The following is a 20,850-nucleotide window of genomic DNA, read 5'->3' on the forward strand; positions in this document are numbered from 1 at the left end:
GTAATAAAAAAGAATTGTTTCTAGTATCATATAAGCAAGAGTTCCATTATAGAATGATTCGTACTGTGGTATGGTACTTGTTCTTTTGAAAATGAATGACACTTCATGCGACACATGAGCTAGACAGCCACTCAGAGACTTCTAAAGCTCGGCGTAGCCTCTACGATTGAATAAGCCTGTAAGGCACCATAACAAATAGGCTTAGTTTAAGAGTGAGTTAGTATTTGCTTAGGCTTAACTTTGAACTGTTTACCGGAAGAACAGCATTAAAAATCAGCACTGCCCATACAGCAACTTTTTTTAAACAAAGTAATGGGTGTTTGTTTTCTTATAGCAAAGCCACATCGGGCTATCTGCTGAGTCTACCGAGGGGAATCGAACCCCTGATTTTAGCGTTGTAAACCCGGAGACATACCGCTGTATTAGCGGGGGCAACAAAGTAATGGAAATGCCACATTTACCGTGGACTAATGATAAAAACATGGACCATGTCTAGTGGCACGTTGTGGACTCGAGCTCAGGACCTTACGATACGCAGCCCAGCGTGTTGGTCGCTCGTGTTCTTCGTTTTCAGTTATAATTTCGAAACAAACGAATTGAAAAAGTTGTGTATCTTTTAGTGGTAGAATTTTTTTGCATGACAGCCATAAAACAGAAAATGTTAATCTCGTTATATTGAGCAAAAAATATTTAAACCACTCAACGCTCGAGACACCGTAAATTTCTTTAATATTTGTTTTACGTCACGACTGTTATAACCATGATGTTTTCCAACATTTCATGCGTTCTGTTCATAAACGTCAATGATTAAAACCATCATTTTGTGTTGTGAACAGTGTGTTACCTGAAAGATTTACAACAACTAAATCGTTGTTTCATTTCAACAGATTTATGACAGCCTTCCTGACAGTTACATTCTGTCACAGTCAGCTGATGCTACGTGTGATGGCCTTGTTTCACCACGAGAGGGCTATCGGACCTTGCGTCTAACTCAGAGTATGTTATTAATTTTTAAATGATTAATAAGAAGTTAATTCAATCATCCATTCCCAACTCAACACTTTCCATACCATAGCAAATTAAATATTATATTATATTATATTATATTATATTATATTATATTATATTATATTATATTATATTATATTATATTATAGAAACGTGTTTTTCAGTCTTCTAAAAGTTCTTTATTATCAGTGAGTTTTGTTTAGGTGTTGACGCAATAACGTAATTCTCATTTTATGACTTGATGAAATCGTTATTTTGTGAAACGTCTAAAAATATACCGCCGGAGATTTTATTATTACAGAAAATATATTAACTAAAGTTGTGTTCAGAATATTTTGTATTTAATCAGTTGGCAACATAAATATATTCCTTGCCATTAAACACTTAGATTTTTTATTTTGTATTTGAATTGAACAGGTGGATATCCTGACATAAAATGTCAATTCCCTAGATGGGTCACGGCTCACCATCGCTGGCATACCCTTGACGATAGCAAGTCCTACATTTTTAGCCACTGGAATTCTAGCTTTCGAATAAGCCACCGTGATCCTGCTTATGAGGATTCTAAAGTGACTTGTACTGAAGAAGTGGTTCACACTTCCAATAAAACGGTTGTGGTAGCCTACAGCTCTTCTGGATGGTGATAATTTCTCTCGTATTAATTATTTCAATTAATAAAATTTATATATATATATACATATAAATGCTATCAATAACCTCTTACCAAAGCAAGCTATCTACAGAGATTGTAGCTAAACATTAATCGATGTGACTACAGTTGATCAATAACATAACAAAACAACTGATCAGTGCAAGAAACCTGTTTAGTACGAAACGAGAAATAAAACTGGTAATCAGCTAACTGGCTACAAGGTGGTTCTTACGTTATCACTTACAAAGACTAGAATCTATTGCTTCATCGGCTGGATACCTTCGCTGTTAACGGTATTTTCGGCCATAATCCCAATAATGTCTCAAATTTCGGCCAGCTTAGGAGACTTTAGATTATTTCTAATTGCAAATTTTTGGCTAGTAATGCTAAACAATCTCTACAAAATAGGTTTTGTTTGGAAGTAAGCACATAATTATACAATAGGCTACCTATGCTCTGTCCCACCACGGGTATCGAAATCCAGTTTCTAACGATGCGAGTCCGCAGACATGTCGCTGTATCACTGGGAAGCTTGCGAAAAAATTTACAACTATGCAATATAAATTTAGAAAAACTAGTACAATTAGACCCATTAAACATTTTAATGAATACATCAAATTAATTTAACAGTACTGAACGCGGGTTCGATTCCCCGTCACACCAAACATGCTCGCCCCTTTCAGCCGTGGGTACGTCATAATGTTACGGTCAATCTTACTATTCGTTGGTAAAAGAGTAGCTCACGAATTAGCGGTGAATGGTGATGACTAGTTGCCTTCCCTCTTGTCTTACACTGTTAAATTAGGGACGGTTAGCGCAGATAGCCCTCGAGTAGCTTTGCGTGAATTTTGGTGAAAGCAAACCTTATAAAAAAAAATTTATTTGCGATTTTGAAATCAACGTGTTTTATGAGCCCAAGAAATTAAACAATTTCTACAATTGTAAACAGAATTATTAAGATTGTTTGTTTTTCTGTCTTCAATGGGATTTATATAAATTTTTGAAATTGTTTTTTTAAATCAAAATAGATTAGAAGGCTTACGCTTTAAAGAAATTTTTTACAATTCGCAGACTTCTTACAGCTTATAGCTCATCGTATCGACCAGGCTTGTAGCAATGCTCTCAGCAAATAATTATGACAGAACCACAATAACGTTAACTGAAAAGGAAATGACGTGCGTGTATATAGATGTCCTTATAAAGCTTGTACGTCACTAGCCATAACTCACGAGCAGTTTGGCGTAGAATGATGAAAAATAATACCAGAGCAAATCTTTTCTCAGGAGGAGATCGCGTTTCTTGATAACCGGAAATAATTCATTTTGACCGGAAGTTAGTCAGTGATATTTTATTAGGCGGAAAAGCCAAGCCGTTTCGATTTGCTACAAATCCTGTTGACTCAAACAAAAAACTGGGCTACAAGCAAACTAAAAACAAATGAACTTGACTGATATAAAACTACAAAACTTAAGCTTCATAAGCTGTTCTGTTTATTTTAGAGGTGTATTAATAACATTACTTTTCATACAACTATCTGTAAATTCTCAAGAAAGAAAAAAAAAAAAAAGGCATATAACAGGGTATTTCAAAATGTACACATCAGTATGATATTTCTAAGATCCGGCTTGGCCAGGTAGTTAAAACGTTTGTCTTGTAATCTTCTTTTCCTGATTCGAATCCCGGTGATACTTTTCAACCGAGGGGTGTTATAATGAGAGGGTGAATCCCACAATTTCTCGGTAAATTAGGAGTCCAAGAACTGATGGTGATGACTATCTGCCTTCCGTATAGTCTTTCAAAACTAAGTTAGGGACGGCAATCGCAGACGTGTACCTTTGCTTGAAATTCAAACAAACCCAACCAATCAGTTGCACTGTCTTCTTGTTTTGTTGAAGAGAGCTGTTTTCTGAGTAAAAGAGTGTTCCTCTAATAAGCGGAAACTTCTAAACGTTATGTGAAATGCAAGTTCCATCATCTCCCGTTTCTCTACATGATGTAAGTTAACAAATTTATAAGCGCATTAATTGGAAGTACGAAACACGCCACGTGTTTGTTGCTTTTTGAATTTCGCGCAAAGCTACACGAAGGCTATCTGTGCTAACTGTCCCTAATTTAGCAGTGTAAGACTAGAGGGAAGGTAGCTAGTCAACACCATCCACCACCAGTTCTTAGGCTATTCTTTTACCAACGAATAGTGGGATTGACTGTCACATTATAACGCCCCCATGGCTGAAAAGGCGAGCATGTTTGGTGTGACGGGGAATCGAACCCGCAACTCTCAGATTACGAGTCGAGTGCCTTAACCCACCTGACCATGCCGGACCACATGCCACGTACTTGGTTTGTTTTTATTAATAATAGAAGCGACACTAATCACTTGTATTTGGTTTGTTTTTATTAATGATAGATGCGACACTAATCTCTTGTATTTGGTTGGTTTTCAGTAACAATGGATTTGTGTGTTTGAGTTTCCACCGTAGGGACAAACACATCACTGAACTGCAAATTGGTAAGATCACCCAATACACTTTGATTTATCATATTTAACTGTGGTTAATCTGTAAGAAATTTGAGTTTTGAATAAATTAACGTGACAGAAATGTTAGAAAACATACCTGAGAACTGTTCATTAGATAAGCATATAGTTTGTACTGGACATTTTATACAGTGGGGAAAAACAATTATTTTGGATCAACCAATATTATGACTGCTATAAATGTTTGAAAAATATTTGAAATAATGCAACACGCCAGAAACAATTTGATTTTAAATAAGGATGAATAATTAGAAAATAAAAAAATATGTAGATGGCGCGATCTTCTCTTTTGAAATGTAAACTGTCACATGACCATCGAATATTTTTACTTCTATGTCACTCAGTGAATGGTTTTCATATTCTTCAATCTGACGAGAAGCCATGTTGAATGTCTTTTACAATAGTTTATTGGTTTAAATTGTAAAGCTTGTTACATTACGAGTAACGATCAGAAATTTGCCTTGATGATGGTAAGAAGTTTACCCTAACTACTTGGCTTTAAGTTATATTGAATAATTTTACTTATTATTGTGCAAAAGGAAATCGTTGTTGTAATAATTACTTTTAACCATTGATTGGTTTAAATGTCTATTAAAAAACTTTAGTATTTTGTGGATTTCAATATTTTAAGAGGTACTTTTATTTAAAATGTAATTCATTTGACATCTTCTCTATTTGAAAGAAAACAAACTGCTGTTTATATTTCCAACATATTTGGTGGAAATGTTTCTACTTTAAGTAAGCTTATCGAAATGTTTACTTATGTAAAACATGTGTAACTGTATACGCTACAAAAATAGCACTTTTCTAGCAGAGGTAGGAATCGCAAAATAGGATGTTGACATTACGGAACCAGAAATTTAGTGTTTGGTTAGACATTACGGAACAAGACATTTGGTGTTTGGTTAGACATTACAGAACCAGAAATTTGGTGTTTGGTTAGACATTACGGAACCAGAAATTTAGTGTTTGGTTAGACATTACGGAACCAGAAATTTGGTGTTTGGTTAGACATTACGGAACCAGAAATTTGGTGTTTGGTTAGACATTACGGAATCAGACATTTAGTGTTTGGTTAGACAGTACGGAGCCAGACATTTGGTGTTTGGTTAGACATTACGGAGCCAGACATTTGGTGTTTGGTTAGACATTACGGAACCAGAAATTTGGTGTTTGGTTAGACATTACGGAACCAGAAATTTGGTGTTTGGTTAGACATTACGGAACCAGACATTTAGTGTTTGGTTAGACATTACGGAACCAGACATTTAGTGTTTGGTTAGACATTACGGAACCAGACATTTAGTGTTTGGTTAGACAATACGGAGCCAGAAATTTGGTGTTTGGTTAGACATTACAAAACCAGAAATTTGGTGTTTGGTTAGACAGTACGGAGCCAGACATTTGGTGTTTGGTTAGACAGTACGGAGCCAGACATTTGGTGTTTGGTTAGACATTACGGAACCAGAAATTTGGTGTTTGGTTAGACATTACGGAACCAGAAATTTGGTGTTTGGTTAGACATTACGGAACCAGAAATTTGGTGTTTGGTTAGACATTACGGAACCAGAAATTTGGTGTTTGGTTAGACATTACGGAACCAGAAATTTGGTGTTTGGTTAGACATTACGGAACCAGACATTTGGTGTTTGGTTAGACATTACGGAACCAGAAATTTATTGTTTGGTTAGACATTACGGAACCAGAAATTTATTGTTTGGTTAGACATTACGGAACCAGACATTTGGTGTTTGGTTAGACATTACGGAACCAGAAATTTAGTGTTTGGTTAGACATTACGGAACCAGAAATTTGGTGTTTGGTTAGACATTACGGAACCAGAAATTTATTGTTTGGTTAGACATTACGGAACCAGAAATTTATTGTTTGGTTAGACATTACGAAACCAGAAATTTGGTGTTTGGTTAGACATTACGGAACCAGACATTTAGTGTTTGGTTAGACAGTACGGAGCCAGACATTTGGTGTTTGGTTAGACATTACGGAACCATACATTTGGTGTTTGGTTAGACATTACGGAACCAGAAATTTGGTGTTTGGTTAGACATTACGGAGCCAGACATTTGGTGTTTGGTTAGACATTACGGAGACAGACATTTGGTGTTTGGTTAGACATTACGGAGCCAGACATTTGGTGTTTGGTTAGACATTACGGAACCAGACATTTGGTGTTTGGTTAGACATTACGGAACCAGACATTTGGTGTTTGGTTAGACATTACGGAACCAGACATTTGGTGTTTGGTTAGACATTACGGAGCCAGACATTTGGTGTTTGGTTAGACATTACGGAACCAGACATTTGGTGTTTGGTTAGACATTACGGAGCCAGAAATTTAGTGTTTGGTTAGACATTAGGGAACCAGAAATTTAGTGTTTGGTTAGACATTACGGAACTTTCTTGTGTAAATATCGAAGTCGTTTAGGAACAAATGCTTTCTAAACATGTCTAACAATTTAAATACATTGTGTCGTTGTCTGCTGTGTCCTAGTCATCTCTATAGTAACATTTTTTTTAATTTCTTAAGATGTATGTAGATAATTAACAATCAGGTGAACGTAATTCGAATTTTATTGAAAATTAATTCCAAAAATTACCATAAACCTTCGTTACACAAACTCCAGGTTTATTAACATGGTCATCTATATGTTCCCTCTAGACATAAAACGTTCTGAAACATTAGGACACCACGTGATTTTCACAACAAATATATTTAATTTTATCTTTCAATTATTTATCTAAAAACAGCATTTTTTTTTTCCAAATACTAGGTATATCAGTTAAACGTATGGGATCTAATTTGTCTAATTAATTATAAAATACACTGCATTGTAACTATACAAATGTTAAAATTACCACAGCCTTAGAAGACGTTTAGTATTTTTTTCCACTGTGGAAAAAAGTAAATAATACATGTGCATGTACGTATATTAAACAAGTAAGCTTACATGAGTGGAAGGTAGAAATAATATCTCCAAGACTGATGAACTATCAGCTATGTGGAAAATCCTGATTCCAAGAACAATCTAACGATGCAAAACACATTCATTGCTTGACGAAGGGTGGCGCTAATTAGATAAATAAATTTGGTTAAATTTCTATCTCTCTCCAGTGTTGCTGTATTTCGAAGCTCGCGGAAGTGAACCAACGAAACTAAATGAATCATCCAATTTTGTTTATAGTCCAGACTTCCAATTGGAAACTTCTGTTATGCATAATTTGCGTTAAGTTTAATTGCACAGAATGAAACTGATGGTATTGCTTGTTTGGAATATAAGCAAACCAATTTAATGAGTGTTAACGTTGTATTCAACTAGGAAGTTTTGTTAGAAGAGCCGAAGACGCTTGTCCCCCGGTACGTGTTTCCGGTCCCCAGGAGTACATCACTTTAGTGAGTAAGTATCGACTTACCGTGTCTTGATTTATGAAAAAACAAACAAACTAGGCTTAGTCTAGGAAAGTAGACTGACAATGACAGTGATACATAAGACCCGCTTTGAATGATGTTTTCTATTACCATGGACCCCCGTATTATGTATAGATACACACACATAGAAGGACTCGCCTCGGGTGTCGGGATACACGAGAATGAGTCGAAGGTACATTTCGGGAAGAAACGTTGCTTTCTTCGTAAGTTTCAGGTTATAGATTCGAAATAATCGAAGAAATGAGGATGGGAGTTTCTAAATAACTGTTGAGTAATATGAACAGCTAGGGTACCGTAGCTGGGATAAATCTAACGTTCAGTATAGGGAGACATTTCTTCACTATGTAGGTTGGATCGTGCGTGAGCAGTCCAATCATTTCATGTTATTGAAAAATCACAGAGATGATTAAATCTCTGGCCATGTAACACCGACTTGTGCCATTAATTATCGAAAGTGAAAATGAAATATCTCTAATATTTAAACTGAGAAGTAACCCAACACATCGAACAGATAGTACAGCTTCTCAAAATGTTTTGTTTGTTTTCTGAATTTCGCGCAATGCTACTCGAGAGCAATCTGCACCAGTCGTCCCTAATTTCTGCAGTGTAAGACTAGAGAGAAGGTAGCTTGTCTTCAACACCCTCCGCCAACTCTTGAGCTAGTCTTTTACCAAAGACTAGTGGGATTGACCGTAACTTAATAATGCTCCCACGGCTGAAAGGGCGAGCATGTTTGGTGTCATGGGGACTCGAACCCGCGACCCTGAAATTACGAGCACTTTTACCACCTGCCCAGACCGAGTCCGTGTTTCAAACTACACAAGAGTTTTAACCATTTTTTGTTTTTACGGCCCGGCGTAACCAGGTGGTTAAGGCACTCGACTCGTATTCTAAGGGTTCCGAGTTTGAATCTCCGTCACACCAAACATGGTCGCCCTTTCAGCCGTGCGAGCGTTATAAAGTAACGGTCACTCCTACTATTCGTTGGTAAAAGAGTAGTCCAAGAGTTGGCGGTGGATGGTGATGACTAACTGCCTTCCCTCTAGTCTCACACTGCTAACGTAGGGACGGCTAGCGCAGATAGCCCTTGTGCAGCTTTGCGAGAAATTCAGAACAAACCAAACCAATATTTTTATACGATGTAACGGTTAACAATATAAATGGTTAAAGCTTTATTTCTGATATGTTTTCTCCATAACCTTTTCAAGACAACACCATAAACTATCATGCATGTCTTTTGTCTTAACAGCTTCAACTCCTCGTACGAAGCTGTGTCCAGCACTGGCAGAAACGAATGGTCTTCGAGTAGAGACAGGTAGGCTTAGCTCTTTGCCGGACAAGTGCACCCAGTACTCAACCGCTGTGGTTGGCTGCAGAAGCGATAGCACCTTGGAATTTCTCACAACATGTGCATCTTACCGAGACTTGAAACGTGAGAATATGTTCCTATTTTGTTGTCATGTGAAAATCGAATCTAATGAACGTCACTATATAAAAAAAACAACACAAAGAAAAACATGCACTTGGTTTGTGAATGTAAATGTGAGTGTTTTACGTAATTGAAAACGGTTTGGTAAAATATTTTGAACTATTTAAGCTGTGTTGGTACTATCCTGGTCATAACTACGCTCTGTTGTTTGTGCTTAGAATATTTAAGGTTTATCGGTACTTTTAAGAGTAAGAAATATGTCCGTCTTATTGTTTGTCTTGGAAGTGTTTAAATTGTATTGGTAATTTTTAAGAGGTTATTACACGGTAGTTTTCAAGGTACTGAGGTGTGCCTGAATCAAGTAATTACAATACGTTTATCGGTTATACAGAAGGACTTCCACTGTTAAACTCAGAACGAAAGCTAATTCAACCCTGTTCCATATTCACGTTGAGAATGTTACATTAGTATTTGATATACGACGAAATCAATATAAAGCTTGTAGCTTCGAACCCTTTCAGTTCAAAATACTTAAACATTCTAATTCTGAAATCCACGTGCGTAACGTAAGTCACGAAATATATTTTCCTTGTTGTAGTTAACGGGCATACTTGTCAAGGACGACGGAATGTTTGTCTTATAACCACGTGCTGGTTCTCAACGCAGTTTAACGGTGTTTTGAGTCTTATAACCACGTGCTGGTTCTCAACACAGTTTAACGGTGTTTTGAGTCTTATAACCACGTGCTGGTTCTCAACACAGTTTAACGGTGTTTTGAGTCTTATAACCACGTGCTGGTTCTCAACGCAGTTTAACGGTGTTTTGAGTCTTATAACCACGTGCTGGTTCTCAACGCAGTTTAACGGTGTTTTGAGTCTTATAACCACGTGCTGGTTCTCAACGCAGTTTAACGGTGTTTTGAGTCTTATAACCATGTGCTGGTTCTCAACACAGTTTAACAATGTTTTAAGTCTTATACGACTCTGTATGAATGGAACAGTTGTCCTGTTATTGCTTGTATATTAAACCTTAGTATTGTTTGTTTGTTTGGGAATTTCGCTATCTGTGCTAGCCGTCCCTAATTTAGCAGTGTAAGACTAGAGGGAAGGCAGCTAGTCATCACCACCCACCGCCAACTCTTGGGCTACTCTTTTACCAACGAATAGTGGGATTGACCGTCACATTATAACGCCCCCACAGCTGAAATGGCGAGCATGTTTGGTGCGACAGGGATTCGAACCCACGACCCTCGGATTACGAGTCGAGTACCTTAACTACCTGGCCATGCCGGGCCAACTATGCAGTTAGAAAACGTAATTAACAAGTTCTACGTTATATTAAGAAATATTTTTTAAAATTTATTATTTGTTATTAAGCACAATTTTACAGTGAGCTATCTGTGCTCTACCCACCACGGGTATCGAAACCCGTTTTCTAGCGTGGTAAGTCTGCAGACGTACCACTCTGTCACTGAGTGGGGTGGGCGCACGAAAATTATTTTGAAATTTATACTTTTATTGATAAATTTAATTAAAACAACATATATCACACATTTATCACTGTTTGTAACCTTTATCGTGAATTGAACACTGTTTGTAATTTATATAATTTATATACGTCTCAAACTTGAAACAAAGTTTTTAAACGTTATTTTGTATTTCTGTATTTATTATAATTATTATTATTTAGGTTTCCAGTGTCATGGAGCTTGGGAAGAAAACGGAAGAACGTACCTTGTAACTGGACTTAGGGAATCACGAAGAAAGTATTGCTTTGTAAGTCCATGTCCGTGTTTTTTAGCTTTTAATAGATTATTTATAAGTGAATTTCTATAAGGTATACAGCTGTAACAGGTTATAAATAAGCTAGTTTCTCTTGGAATTAGGTTTAACAATTTAGTTATAATTTAGTTTCTCGTAGGCTTAGCTCTACCTGTTTAGTTATAAACTAGTGTCTCTTAGGCTTAGCTTTAATAGTTTACTCGAAATGTGGCTTCTATTAATCGATTATTCGTTTTTCAAAAGGATATTTTATATCAATGTAAATAAAAAGTATGTAAAAATACTTTGACTGTTTATTTGCTTATAATTTCCGTGCAAAGATACGTGAAGCTTAGCTTCTCTAGCTGCCTTCTCATGCATATAGTTTTTAAACGATTAATTTTATATATATACCAAATGTTTTCAAAATCCTGGCTGATTGTTTTAACTATATTGAGAGTATTTTTAATATGTTAATGAACTACGGAAACATCTAAGAAATGTATGCAAATTTGCATTTTATTAACATTAAATGACAAAAATAAAAGGGTTAAAACAGATATTTTTCATGATATTTATTTTCTCAGTAAATATCTGGTCATAACATGGAGGTAAATATGTAAAACAATAAAACTAGAGATGTTTTACTCAGATACCACTTTACAAAATTTTACTCTTGTCAAATATTTTTCTGACATTCTCACAATTATCAGGCTGTTTTCTGCTAGTAGAGCTCTTGTGAGTTTCCATCTTGATGGTGAGTCGTTGAAATTCCGGTTGATATGTTGTCAAAGCTGTACAAATTAGCTGCGTCAGGTATTGATTTGTAAGGATTATATGATGCTTCGACTTCACAAACTTTATTACAGAGTACAGTAATTCACAGCAGTATGTTGACATGAGTTGCACACTGGTTTTTTTCAGTTCAGGATATTTTATTTCTGGAACTTGTTTCCAGAACTCAATTGTAGAATAGGATTTATGGATCATCTTTAGACCCAGGTCCTCCTGTAGTTCTATTAGTTACATTTCCACAACAGATGATTCTGTAACCAGAGGTTCGAGAATTGGACAACCATTATTGATCGCATCAACCATGAATGGATTTACAAAAAAGGCGAAGCAGGGTTTCCGCTTCTGCAAGTCCTCAAACCTGTCTACGAAATTATCAAGCAGTCCTTGTAATTTATCTTTGTATTCTTCAAGTTTGTGGTCTTTTATTTCGGTATCAAGGAATGGATTTACTCTCCTTTTGAGATTGGGAAAATAACTGAAGTTTTTTGACAACATGTCTTTTTGGAAAAGTCTTACTTTATTCTGAAAGCTGAAAATTGTCTGAGTAAGATCAGAAACAATCCTATCCTTCCTATGGAGTGCCAAGTTGAGAGTTTGTAGATGATTCATTATACCAGTAAGGAACATCAGATCTTTCATCCATTTATCATTTCCCAGTTGACGATATAATCTTTTCCTTTCTTCAAGAAAAGTAATAATAGGCTCCAACAGATCCACAAACCTATTTAAGCCACCTCACAATGCAGTAGAAAGAGAAATCACTGGATTTATCTTCAATAATATTTTTGGTGGGTCTTCACATTTAAACGTATGAAATTGACAATTTCAAGAACAAATTTCATAACATCTTCATACTTGAAGTATCTGGCTGCCAGATGAACAATACAATGAACTGAATGAAACTCTGGAAAGTTAGGATCACTTTTTGTAAGTGTAATTTATCCTGTATTTTCCCCGCCATTGCAGGTGCTCCATCTGTTGCAACATTGATGTTTTTCCAGTTAAATATCAACATTTGTTAAGGTTCTGTCTAGCGCATTTTTAATATCAACACCACGAATTGTTTCTTTTAGTGTCACGAAGTATCCAACATCTCTTCTTTCACAGTTACATCAGAGGAAACATAACGAACAGTTGTGGGTTGTCTTGTATGTCTGTAGATCCGTCAAGGGTTAAGCTGAATGCAAGGCAATTCTTTAAAACATTTCGCATTTTGCCTGCAACATCACTGATCTGGGAGATTCGTCTCTCTGTAGTGTGGCTTGAATCTGGTGTTTGTACTATTAGTCGCTGAAGTTTTGTGTTATTTGGATCTAACACCGCAACAACTTCAGCTGTATTCTTCTTAACATATTCATCATATGGGCATTTAGCGCGAGCAATATTCCATGATATAACAAAACTAGCTTCAGTCTTTTTTATCAGCTTCCTTACTGAACGTTGTCAACAGTGTCTGCTGGCTGTATAGTGATGATTTTAACACAGTTAACTTGTTTTTTCCGTTATTCTGATTTAGGTGATTTGTTTTATAGTGACGTTTCAAGTTACTGGTTTTATAATGACTGTGTAACACATTACAGATAAGACACAAAGGTTTACCTCCTTTAACGGTGAATGCAAAATTTTCCTCCCACTCTGGCTTAAAATTTCTGTCTTCTTCATACTTTCGTTTCTTACAATTTGATGACGCCATCTTCCTTCACAAAATTTTCAGACACTTCTAAAAAATTAAAGTGAAAAGAAACAATAAGCGCAACGCAACCAAACTCTACAGCTTCCAGTATCACAGCAACACTTCGTTATTTTCACTACCCGCAACACAGCCACACACGCCACAATCACGCGATCGCAAGCCACGCCTACTAAAAGTAACATTGTCAGTACTGGCTTGTGCAATTACCGGTCCAGTACAGTTCCTGCGTAATTATAAAGCTTAATTTTTTTTTTACTTTCTGTATTAATTATGATGTAAAAAGGAGTTTATCCAACATATTTCCGCGAGCGTCACATCATATGTCAAAGAGCAGCATGTGGCTCGCGAGTCGCGGTTTTGCCACCCATGCTGTACATTATCATTTAGTATGTGCTGTCATCTCGTGTACATTTTATGCAATTATTGAAAGAACGCACGAGTTAAAGCAAAACATAAGATGTTATATGGCAGACACATTAAATCTGCTATATCCAGTGTACTGACGAGGGTTTTCGCACAATACCAACACTCACCATGCCATCTGGAATACAACAGTCGAAGCAGTGATTTAGACGCTGAATGTTTTACGCATGTAGTCACGTAAATATTATAGAGATGTGCAGTAGTGTAATTTATCAAAATGTGAATATATTGTTTAACTTTACCTGACTTTTATTACGTGAGATAATACAAGCTTCAATCGTAATATAAGTCACTACATCACAGTATTATCCACGTCATTCTAGCGCCGTATTCCTGAATAATTCGCATTTGCGCATGGCACCATGGTTTTCTTAGTACATGCCCGGAACATTTAAATGTTGCTTTTAGGGATATAAGGGCGCAAACGTCGCCACAAATATTAAACACGAGGTGAAATTCACCAAAGCACACCACTGTGATAGAAAACGTTCCGAGTTCATACTTGATCGTAATTCGCGTCAGAAATAAAAGGCTGTAAGCCAAAAGGTCACAATTACTGGTATCAAACGCCTATTCTAGGGGTCGTCCTAGTTTGAGGGGAGAAAATGTTCGACCTTAACTATCTGCCCAAAGAATAACCCCAAGACGCATTCTCTCCAGAGAAAACAAGTGTTTACCTACCAAGAAGTAAACCATAAGGTTTGGTGATAAGAAAAGTTAACTTAAGATCTCTATTGAATGTATTAAAGGAAATCTCACAAACATTACACACAAAAATGTGGAGGGATTCATATCAGATAAGTCGCAAAATTCAGATAATTTAATTAAAATACAAGTGGACGGAGCACGGGACGTCGGAGGCCCGATAGCAAACGGTGTTATCCTCGGTTACCACCAATTTTCAGGCCGTGTTAGTAACGCAGTGCTTTTATTAACAGTGTTACAGCCAAGTTGCCGCAGCATGCAAATTGCTACTACGCTACGTGGGTTGTGAGGGAGAAACCACAAAATAAAGAATGTACAAAAAAAAGGGAAAAAAATGCCACATTCTTGCAATTTCAATGAAGAACATATAGCTAACTATTAATAAAACATTAAATAGAAAGCAATCAAAGCTCAGATACACAACATTAAACATCCAACTGAATAACAAATAAGTAACCCACAAGCAATTATTAAACAACCCACACAACCTACTCAAGAAAGCGAACAACGACCATCAAAGACATACGCTGTTGACACGCGCCAAAATAGAGAGAGGGAGAGATCTATAACAAAGGGCAATAGAGGAAGAGAAAACACAAGATAACAACGACAAAGATGCAAAGAGAGAAAGTGATCAAAACAACACAATGGAAAACACAGATAACGAAAATACATGTATGCAAGCAGTCGAAAACATATTCGTGGAATATACTGTACAACACCAAAACTCTAAATAACACACAAGATGTCGTAACAACACTTGGGAAGAAAACTCTTAATACCACCGTAACCTTATCTCACAAACATATTGATGTTTGTAAATGTAGGTAAATAAACACAGTCGTGGGCTTATTTATGAAATAAACTTTGTGCTGCATGTAAACATCAAAGGCGGACTTTTTTCCAAGAGACACGAGCTCGAAGACGTAACAGAATATGTTAACACAGATCTATCTCTTAACCTTAACGGAGATCTTTTTCACTAAAATAATTCAAGCTTTCACAATCGAAACGCCCGAAACAGAGGTATATCTCTCGTATGTAAATGAACGCTAGTTGTAATACAGCTGACTGTATAAATCCCAAATGAAAATATAACGATTGAAGTAACGCTCATATAAAAAAAATAACGTAACAACAGAGACTGTGTACTTCTAACCTAAGAGAGATTTATGTATTTTTTACCTTATGTAACAGGCTCAGCATGGCTAGATCGTTAATCTGAGGGTCGCGGGTTCAAATCCCGGTCGCACCAAACATGCTCGTCCTTTCACACGTGTGGACGTTCTAATGTGACGGTCAATCTCACTGTTCGTTGGTAAAAGAGAAGTCCAAGAGTTGGCGGTGGGTGGTGATGACTAACTGCATTCCCTCTTATCTTAGTGTTAAATTAGGGAAGGCTAGCGCAGATAGCCCTCGAGTAGCTTTGCGAGAAATTAAAAAAAAACACAATCTCTTAAGGGATAATTTCAAAACTCGCGAGACATGTGCCAATATCACATGTACATATGGACTACATCACACTATACACACATTCTTTTTCCCAGTACACATACACTTCACACTGGTTAATACTGGTTTCCAACTGAATTTAAAGACATATGCAATAGCTAGGAACTTAACTGATTGGGCAGCCTGGAGTAGCGATCCATTCATAAACATTTTTGGTGGGTTTCTTAGCATGTTTGTTCTTTTCGAAACTAAAACTATTTGTGTTTTAGGGGAGTTCATGTTAATTATGTGTTTTTGACAATATTCTACAATATGATTTAATATGGGTTGAAGGTTTCCGGTCGCTACGGTTGGTGTTCTCTTACCACGCCATCTGTAAGTTGCGTTTAACTTTTGTTTAAATTTTGTTTAACTACTGTAATGTCTTGTGTCTTGATGACAGTGACAAAGTTCGTTATGTATTCTATCGTTTAGTAGGTCGGTGGGTGGATCTTCCAGAGATGATAACAGTTACCTTCCTTTTGCATTTATAATTCTACAACCGATATATATGTTTTTACTGTTCCAGTAACATAATAGTCGTTGTGGAACGTAATGTTGGACGTTAAAACTTCCTGAGAGGGAACAGTAATTAAACGCTAAGCCACACCCTCCTTAGTCCAAACTATGGACCGAATTCCTATGAAAAGGATGTATCTAAACACTCCATTTATTTTAAAATGTAATTACTTAAGATGGAAACCATTTGACTCTATTTTTGAATCGTTTTATCCAACTTGCTCCTGATGAAAAATCATAACAAGAGATTCTAAGAATTTAAATTTCATTACACCCTACTGAAACGTTGGGTAACGATTACTACAGTATCTGAAACTGATATGTTTCGCTAATGCTTAAATTACCGGAAGCAGTTTCTGAAGCTGTAGTCTTTCTTCTTAAGTCCAGAGTTACTGATAATCGCCACGAGACAAGATTGCAACTTCCTCGAGGCTCGTGATCGCCTCATTTGTATGTCGTTTCAAAATGAGAGGGTGATTTGATATTCTAAATTGCTTAAGAAGGTTAATTGTCTTGCTTTTTACTCCATTTCCGTTCTGTAATCGGGTAATGGATGATTTTTAATTGGTGGCGATTATTTAAACAAATGCCAGACTTCTCAGTGAAGAGCCTACAACTCAGACCTTTGTAACTAGCTTTCTTTTTTATCTTTCTTTCGTCTTTTTGTCATTTTAAATGAAGCAAAATTACCAAAATATTTACTAGCGGTGATTTTAATTCAAAACAAATGGATGGTTTAAATTTGCGGTAAGCTGCACGAGGACTATTTGCGCCAACCTTTCCTAATTTAGCATCGAAAGACGAGAGGGAAAGCAGCTAATCACCATCACTCACCGCCAACTCGTAGTCTACTCTTTTATCAACGAATACTAGAATTGACTGTAACGTTATAACGCCCCGACGGCTGAAAAGGCGAGCACGTTTAGTAGGATGATAGGAACTTGAACATCTGACCCTCACATTATTAGTCGAGCGCTTTAACCAGCCGGCCATGCGTAGCCTCATTTAGATGACCACAACGTTTTCTACTCTGTATATCATACAAGCTCGCACGTTGAACAAATGGATACTCAAGGGTTCTGCTTGTTTTTATGTCCTGACGCTAAATTATTTTTGACTTCGCGTTTTTATGTTCTTTCGAAGATTTATATTTTCGTACCGTCTACGAGATTATTGAAATCAGTTTGTTTTTGGTATAAAGCGAAACTTTTAAAGATAAAAATAGTTTGTTTTTTGGATTATAGTCAATGAAAAATAACATATTTTACAAACAGCGACTTTATTTAGAATGAGTTCGAGATCATTTATTAATTTATACTATAAAGTTCACAGTTCCATATTAAGAGACTGAATAATTTAAAACTTATCAATAATTTGCTCGGCCTGGTGCCTATTTGTCAGTATTTGTCAAATGTGGTTATTTGCTTTAACCAATATTTATATACTTGAAAAAAAACTTGTAACTAGTAAAGTAACTTTATTCTAATTTATCTATAACGTAAGGTTTAAAATTTATGAATGAAATCTGAATTAATTTTAAGACAGAATAATTTTAGCCTAAGTAGGTATATCACTTAGGTGAAAGGAAATAATGTTACAGGAATAATTTTAGCCTAAGTAGGTATATCACTTAGATGAAAGGAAATAAAGTTATAGGAGTAAGAGTCAGATTTTGTTTATATACGATAGGTAATTAAAGTAAAAAAAATATTTTAACTCTGTTATTGACTGACAGTACACGACTTCTACACATTGGTAACACAAATAATGTATGAATTACCCTATTGAAACTGACTGACGTATTAACCTTAGATAAAAGATAATACAACAGTTTACCATTCTGTTTGTATTGTCTTTTTTTACTTTTTTGCCTGGATTCATCTCTAAGTATTCGCAGTAACTTATTGAGGACTAAACGACATCTAACGTTTATCAACTGAAATATCCAAGTACTTATATGTAATAAAATAATTACGTTCTGAACACGTATTTGTATAATCGTCTCAGGTTTTCTCAGCTCATTCGCGGGTGACCCGGATGTCGGGTTTGCACGACACTTGTTCCCGCAGTATTCAACCTGGCATCACAGGAAATTTGACCTTTAACATTACGGCTGCAGGTATGTACGCATTCCATTGGGCAAGATGGATGAATGTGGGGAGAGCAAGAGGTAGTGATAGATTAATAAGTTGGATAACGTTATCGAACATAATTTATCTTTCATGAGTAATGACATGTCATAGTTTCTGTGAATTAATGTATTTCAATATTTTTTTGTTTGCTACACGCTTAATGTTTTTTCTTATACAGCATTATCGGATGTTGAACTCATTCAGTATTCGTTTTATAGTATCAGTAAACAGGTAAATCATTGATATGACTTCTTTTAGTGTAAGTTCTCTCTTGCCTTGAATAGGTCATTTCTTTTTGTGAAAATTGAATATGCTTTTCTTCTGAACTATATATCATTCTATTTATTGAATATTACAGACGAGTTACAAAACTGAGTTTTCAATATTTTTCATCAGATTATTGGTAGGCGGACTGTTTATAACAAAAACGAATTATATAATCAGAAAACATTTTACGGTAGATAAACTTAAACAAATAAATTCCGTCTATTTTCATCAGATAATTGGAAAACCTTTTACAGTTGGATCGATACCAGAAATTAATTATATAATCATTTCTGGCAAATATTTGGAAGTTCATTTTTCTCTCAAGAGTTCATGGCAAAGATAACTAACGCTCGTAGGGGTAGTTATTTTTCTTTGCCTGAGCAATAATATATAACGAATTAAAAATATTAAAGTTTTGATTTGCATATGTGATTGCAATATATTGAATTTCTAATCAATTTTCGGGATTTTTTTTCCCAATCTTTTCTTTATTCGCAGGTGATTGTGATTATACTTTAAACGCAATTTCCCAGATCACGTGTACGGAAAGTCTACTATTCGCTTCTCTCTTAGCTTTCATTATACATATTCGGTGATAGGGGTTAGATATAAGAACGAATTTGGAAGCCTTCAGTTCATCTACAGGAAACTAGGAAAGACCAGAAGATTCCATCAAGTGCCTCTTTGTCGAATCCCTTTCACGGTTGCCGGTTAAACTTGCGAAGAGTGATTTGTCTTTATAAACACCTTGACACCTTTATAGAAATGCGATAAAATTCTTCTAGAGACGTTTTATTTACCAGAATAATCAATTATGAAAGGGTAAAAGGTATGGAAATATTAAATAAAACTTAACACTAATTTATATCCGTTATGAAATGAGACGTGCAATTACTTCTTGGCCTTTGTAGTCAGTTACAGTAACACAGAGACAAGATTGCATATTAGATTGTGTACAAAATATATTTATATTATCATAAGTATGTGTGTACTTATGTATATATATTTCGATACTAACTACGTAAATTTCGTAGACGAAAGGACCAATGATGTAACTTTGTTGTTAAGGGCTTAAAAAAACATTTTCGAAAGAACAGTGGACTTCAAAGACAAACAAACAAGTGCTATCTTTCACAGATATTGGTCAAAACTGACCGTGTTTTGTCTGTGTAATTATGGACGATACAAGTCCCTGGTTGAATTATGTGTTAGAACATACTAATTAAATTCAATACATTTGTCTAACATTCAATTGTCTTGAAAATAATTAAATATTCCATCGTACGGAATCGGTTTATTGCCCAAAATAATTTGTTTTGAAGGCTTAGCTACGTTTATATAAATTATACGTAATGATAATTTATTTTAAAATGCAGTGTAACTAAGTATGCCAGGTGAAGTCTTTGAAAGTTTCTATTGTTTTGACTTGAAGCGGTTGACCCGGGATTGAGCCTGAGTTGTTTATCAAAGAGAAACTTAAGGGATTGGACCAATAATCCTCTTTTCATATGTGCTTAATCTTGAACTCGCTTAAATGTTATGTAACTTTTACCTTTATTGTGTGTCAGTTTTTTATTTCAAGCACCACATTGTCCCAAGTCAGGAACAAAGGTTTGCAATAAACCCAGTATCTATCTCTCCGTAACTTACAAGTAGCTATGTTACTCCAGTATTTTGTACCAAGCGAAAGGAAATCAATAAATAATAAAGCAGACAACGTAGCAGATTTAAAACAGGTGGTCATGTGTATTTATTTACTGTAATTTATTCGCATTTTTATTGCTCAGTATACCATTCATTAAAAAAATTAAAAACTGAATGGAACATGTTTAACATCTTTATAATTTGTTTGTTTGTTTTGAAATTCGCACAAAGCTACTCGAGGGCTATCTGTGCTAGCCGTCCCTAATTTAGTAGTGTAAGACTAGAGGGAAGGCAGCTAGTCATCACCACCCACCGCCAACTCTTGGGCTACTCTTTTACCAACGAAAA

General features: G+C 35.8%; 1 protein-coding gene across 1 annotated transcript in view; it reads left to right on the top strand.

The window, feature by feature from the left end:
- Window positions 1–20,591, top strand: part of LOC143250034 (uncharacterized) — a 40,324-nt gene extending 19,733 nt beyond the window's left edge. The window contains exons 2-9 of the mRNA XM_076500671.1: window positions 888–996; window positions 1,426–1,648; window positions 4,105–4,169; window positions 7,535–7,612; window positions 8,894–9,076; window positions 10,763–10,848; window positions 18,467–18,578; window positions 19,357–20,591. Of these exons, the coding sequence (XP_076356786.1) occupies window positions 888–996; window positions 1,426–1,648; window positions 4,105–4,169; window positions 7,535–7,612; window positions 8,894–9,076; window positions 10,763–10,848; window positions 18,467–18,578; window positions 19,357–19,454 (954 nt within the window). The 3' untranslated portion in view covers window positions 19,455–20,591. The remainder of the gene's footprint in view (window positions 1–887; window positions 997–1,425; window positions 1,649–4,104; window positions 4,170–7,534; window positions 7,613–8,893; window positions 9,077–10,762; window positions 10,849–18,466; window positions 18,579–19,356) is intronic.
- Window positions 20,592–20,850: the final 259 nt, after the last annotated feature.

This window comes from Tachypleus tridentatus, chromosome 4 (genome assembly GCF_004210375.1).
Source record: "Tachypleus tridentatus isolate NWPU-2018 chromosome 4, ASM421037v1, whole genome shotgun sequence".
Taxonomy (NCBI): Eukaryota; Metazoa; Arthropoda; class Merostomata; order Xiphosura; family Limulidae; genus Tachypleus; species Tachypleus tridentatus.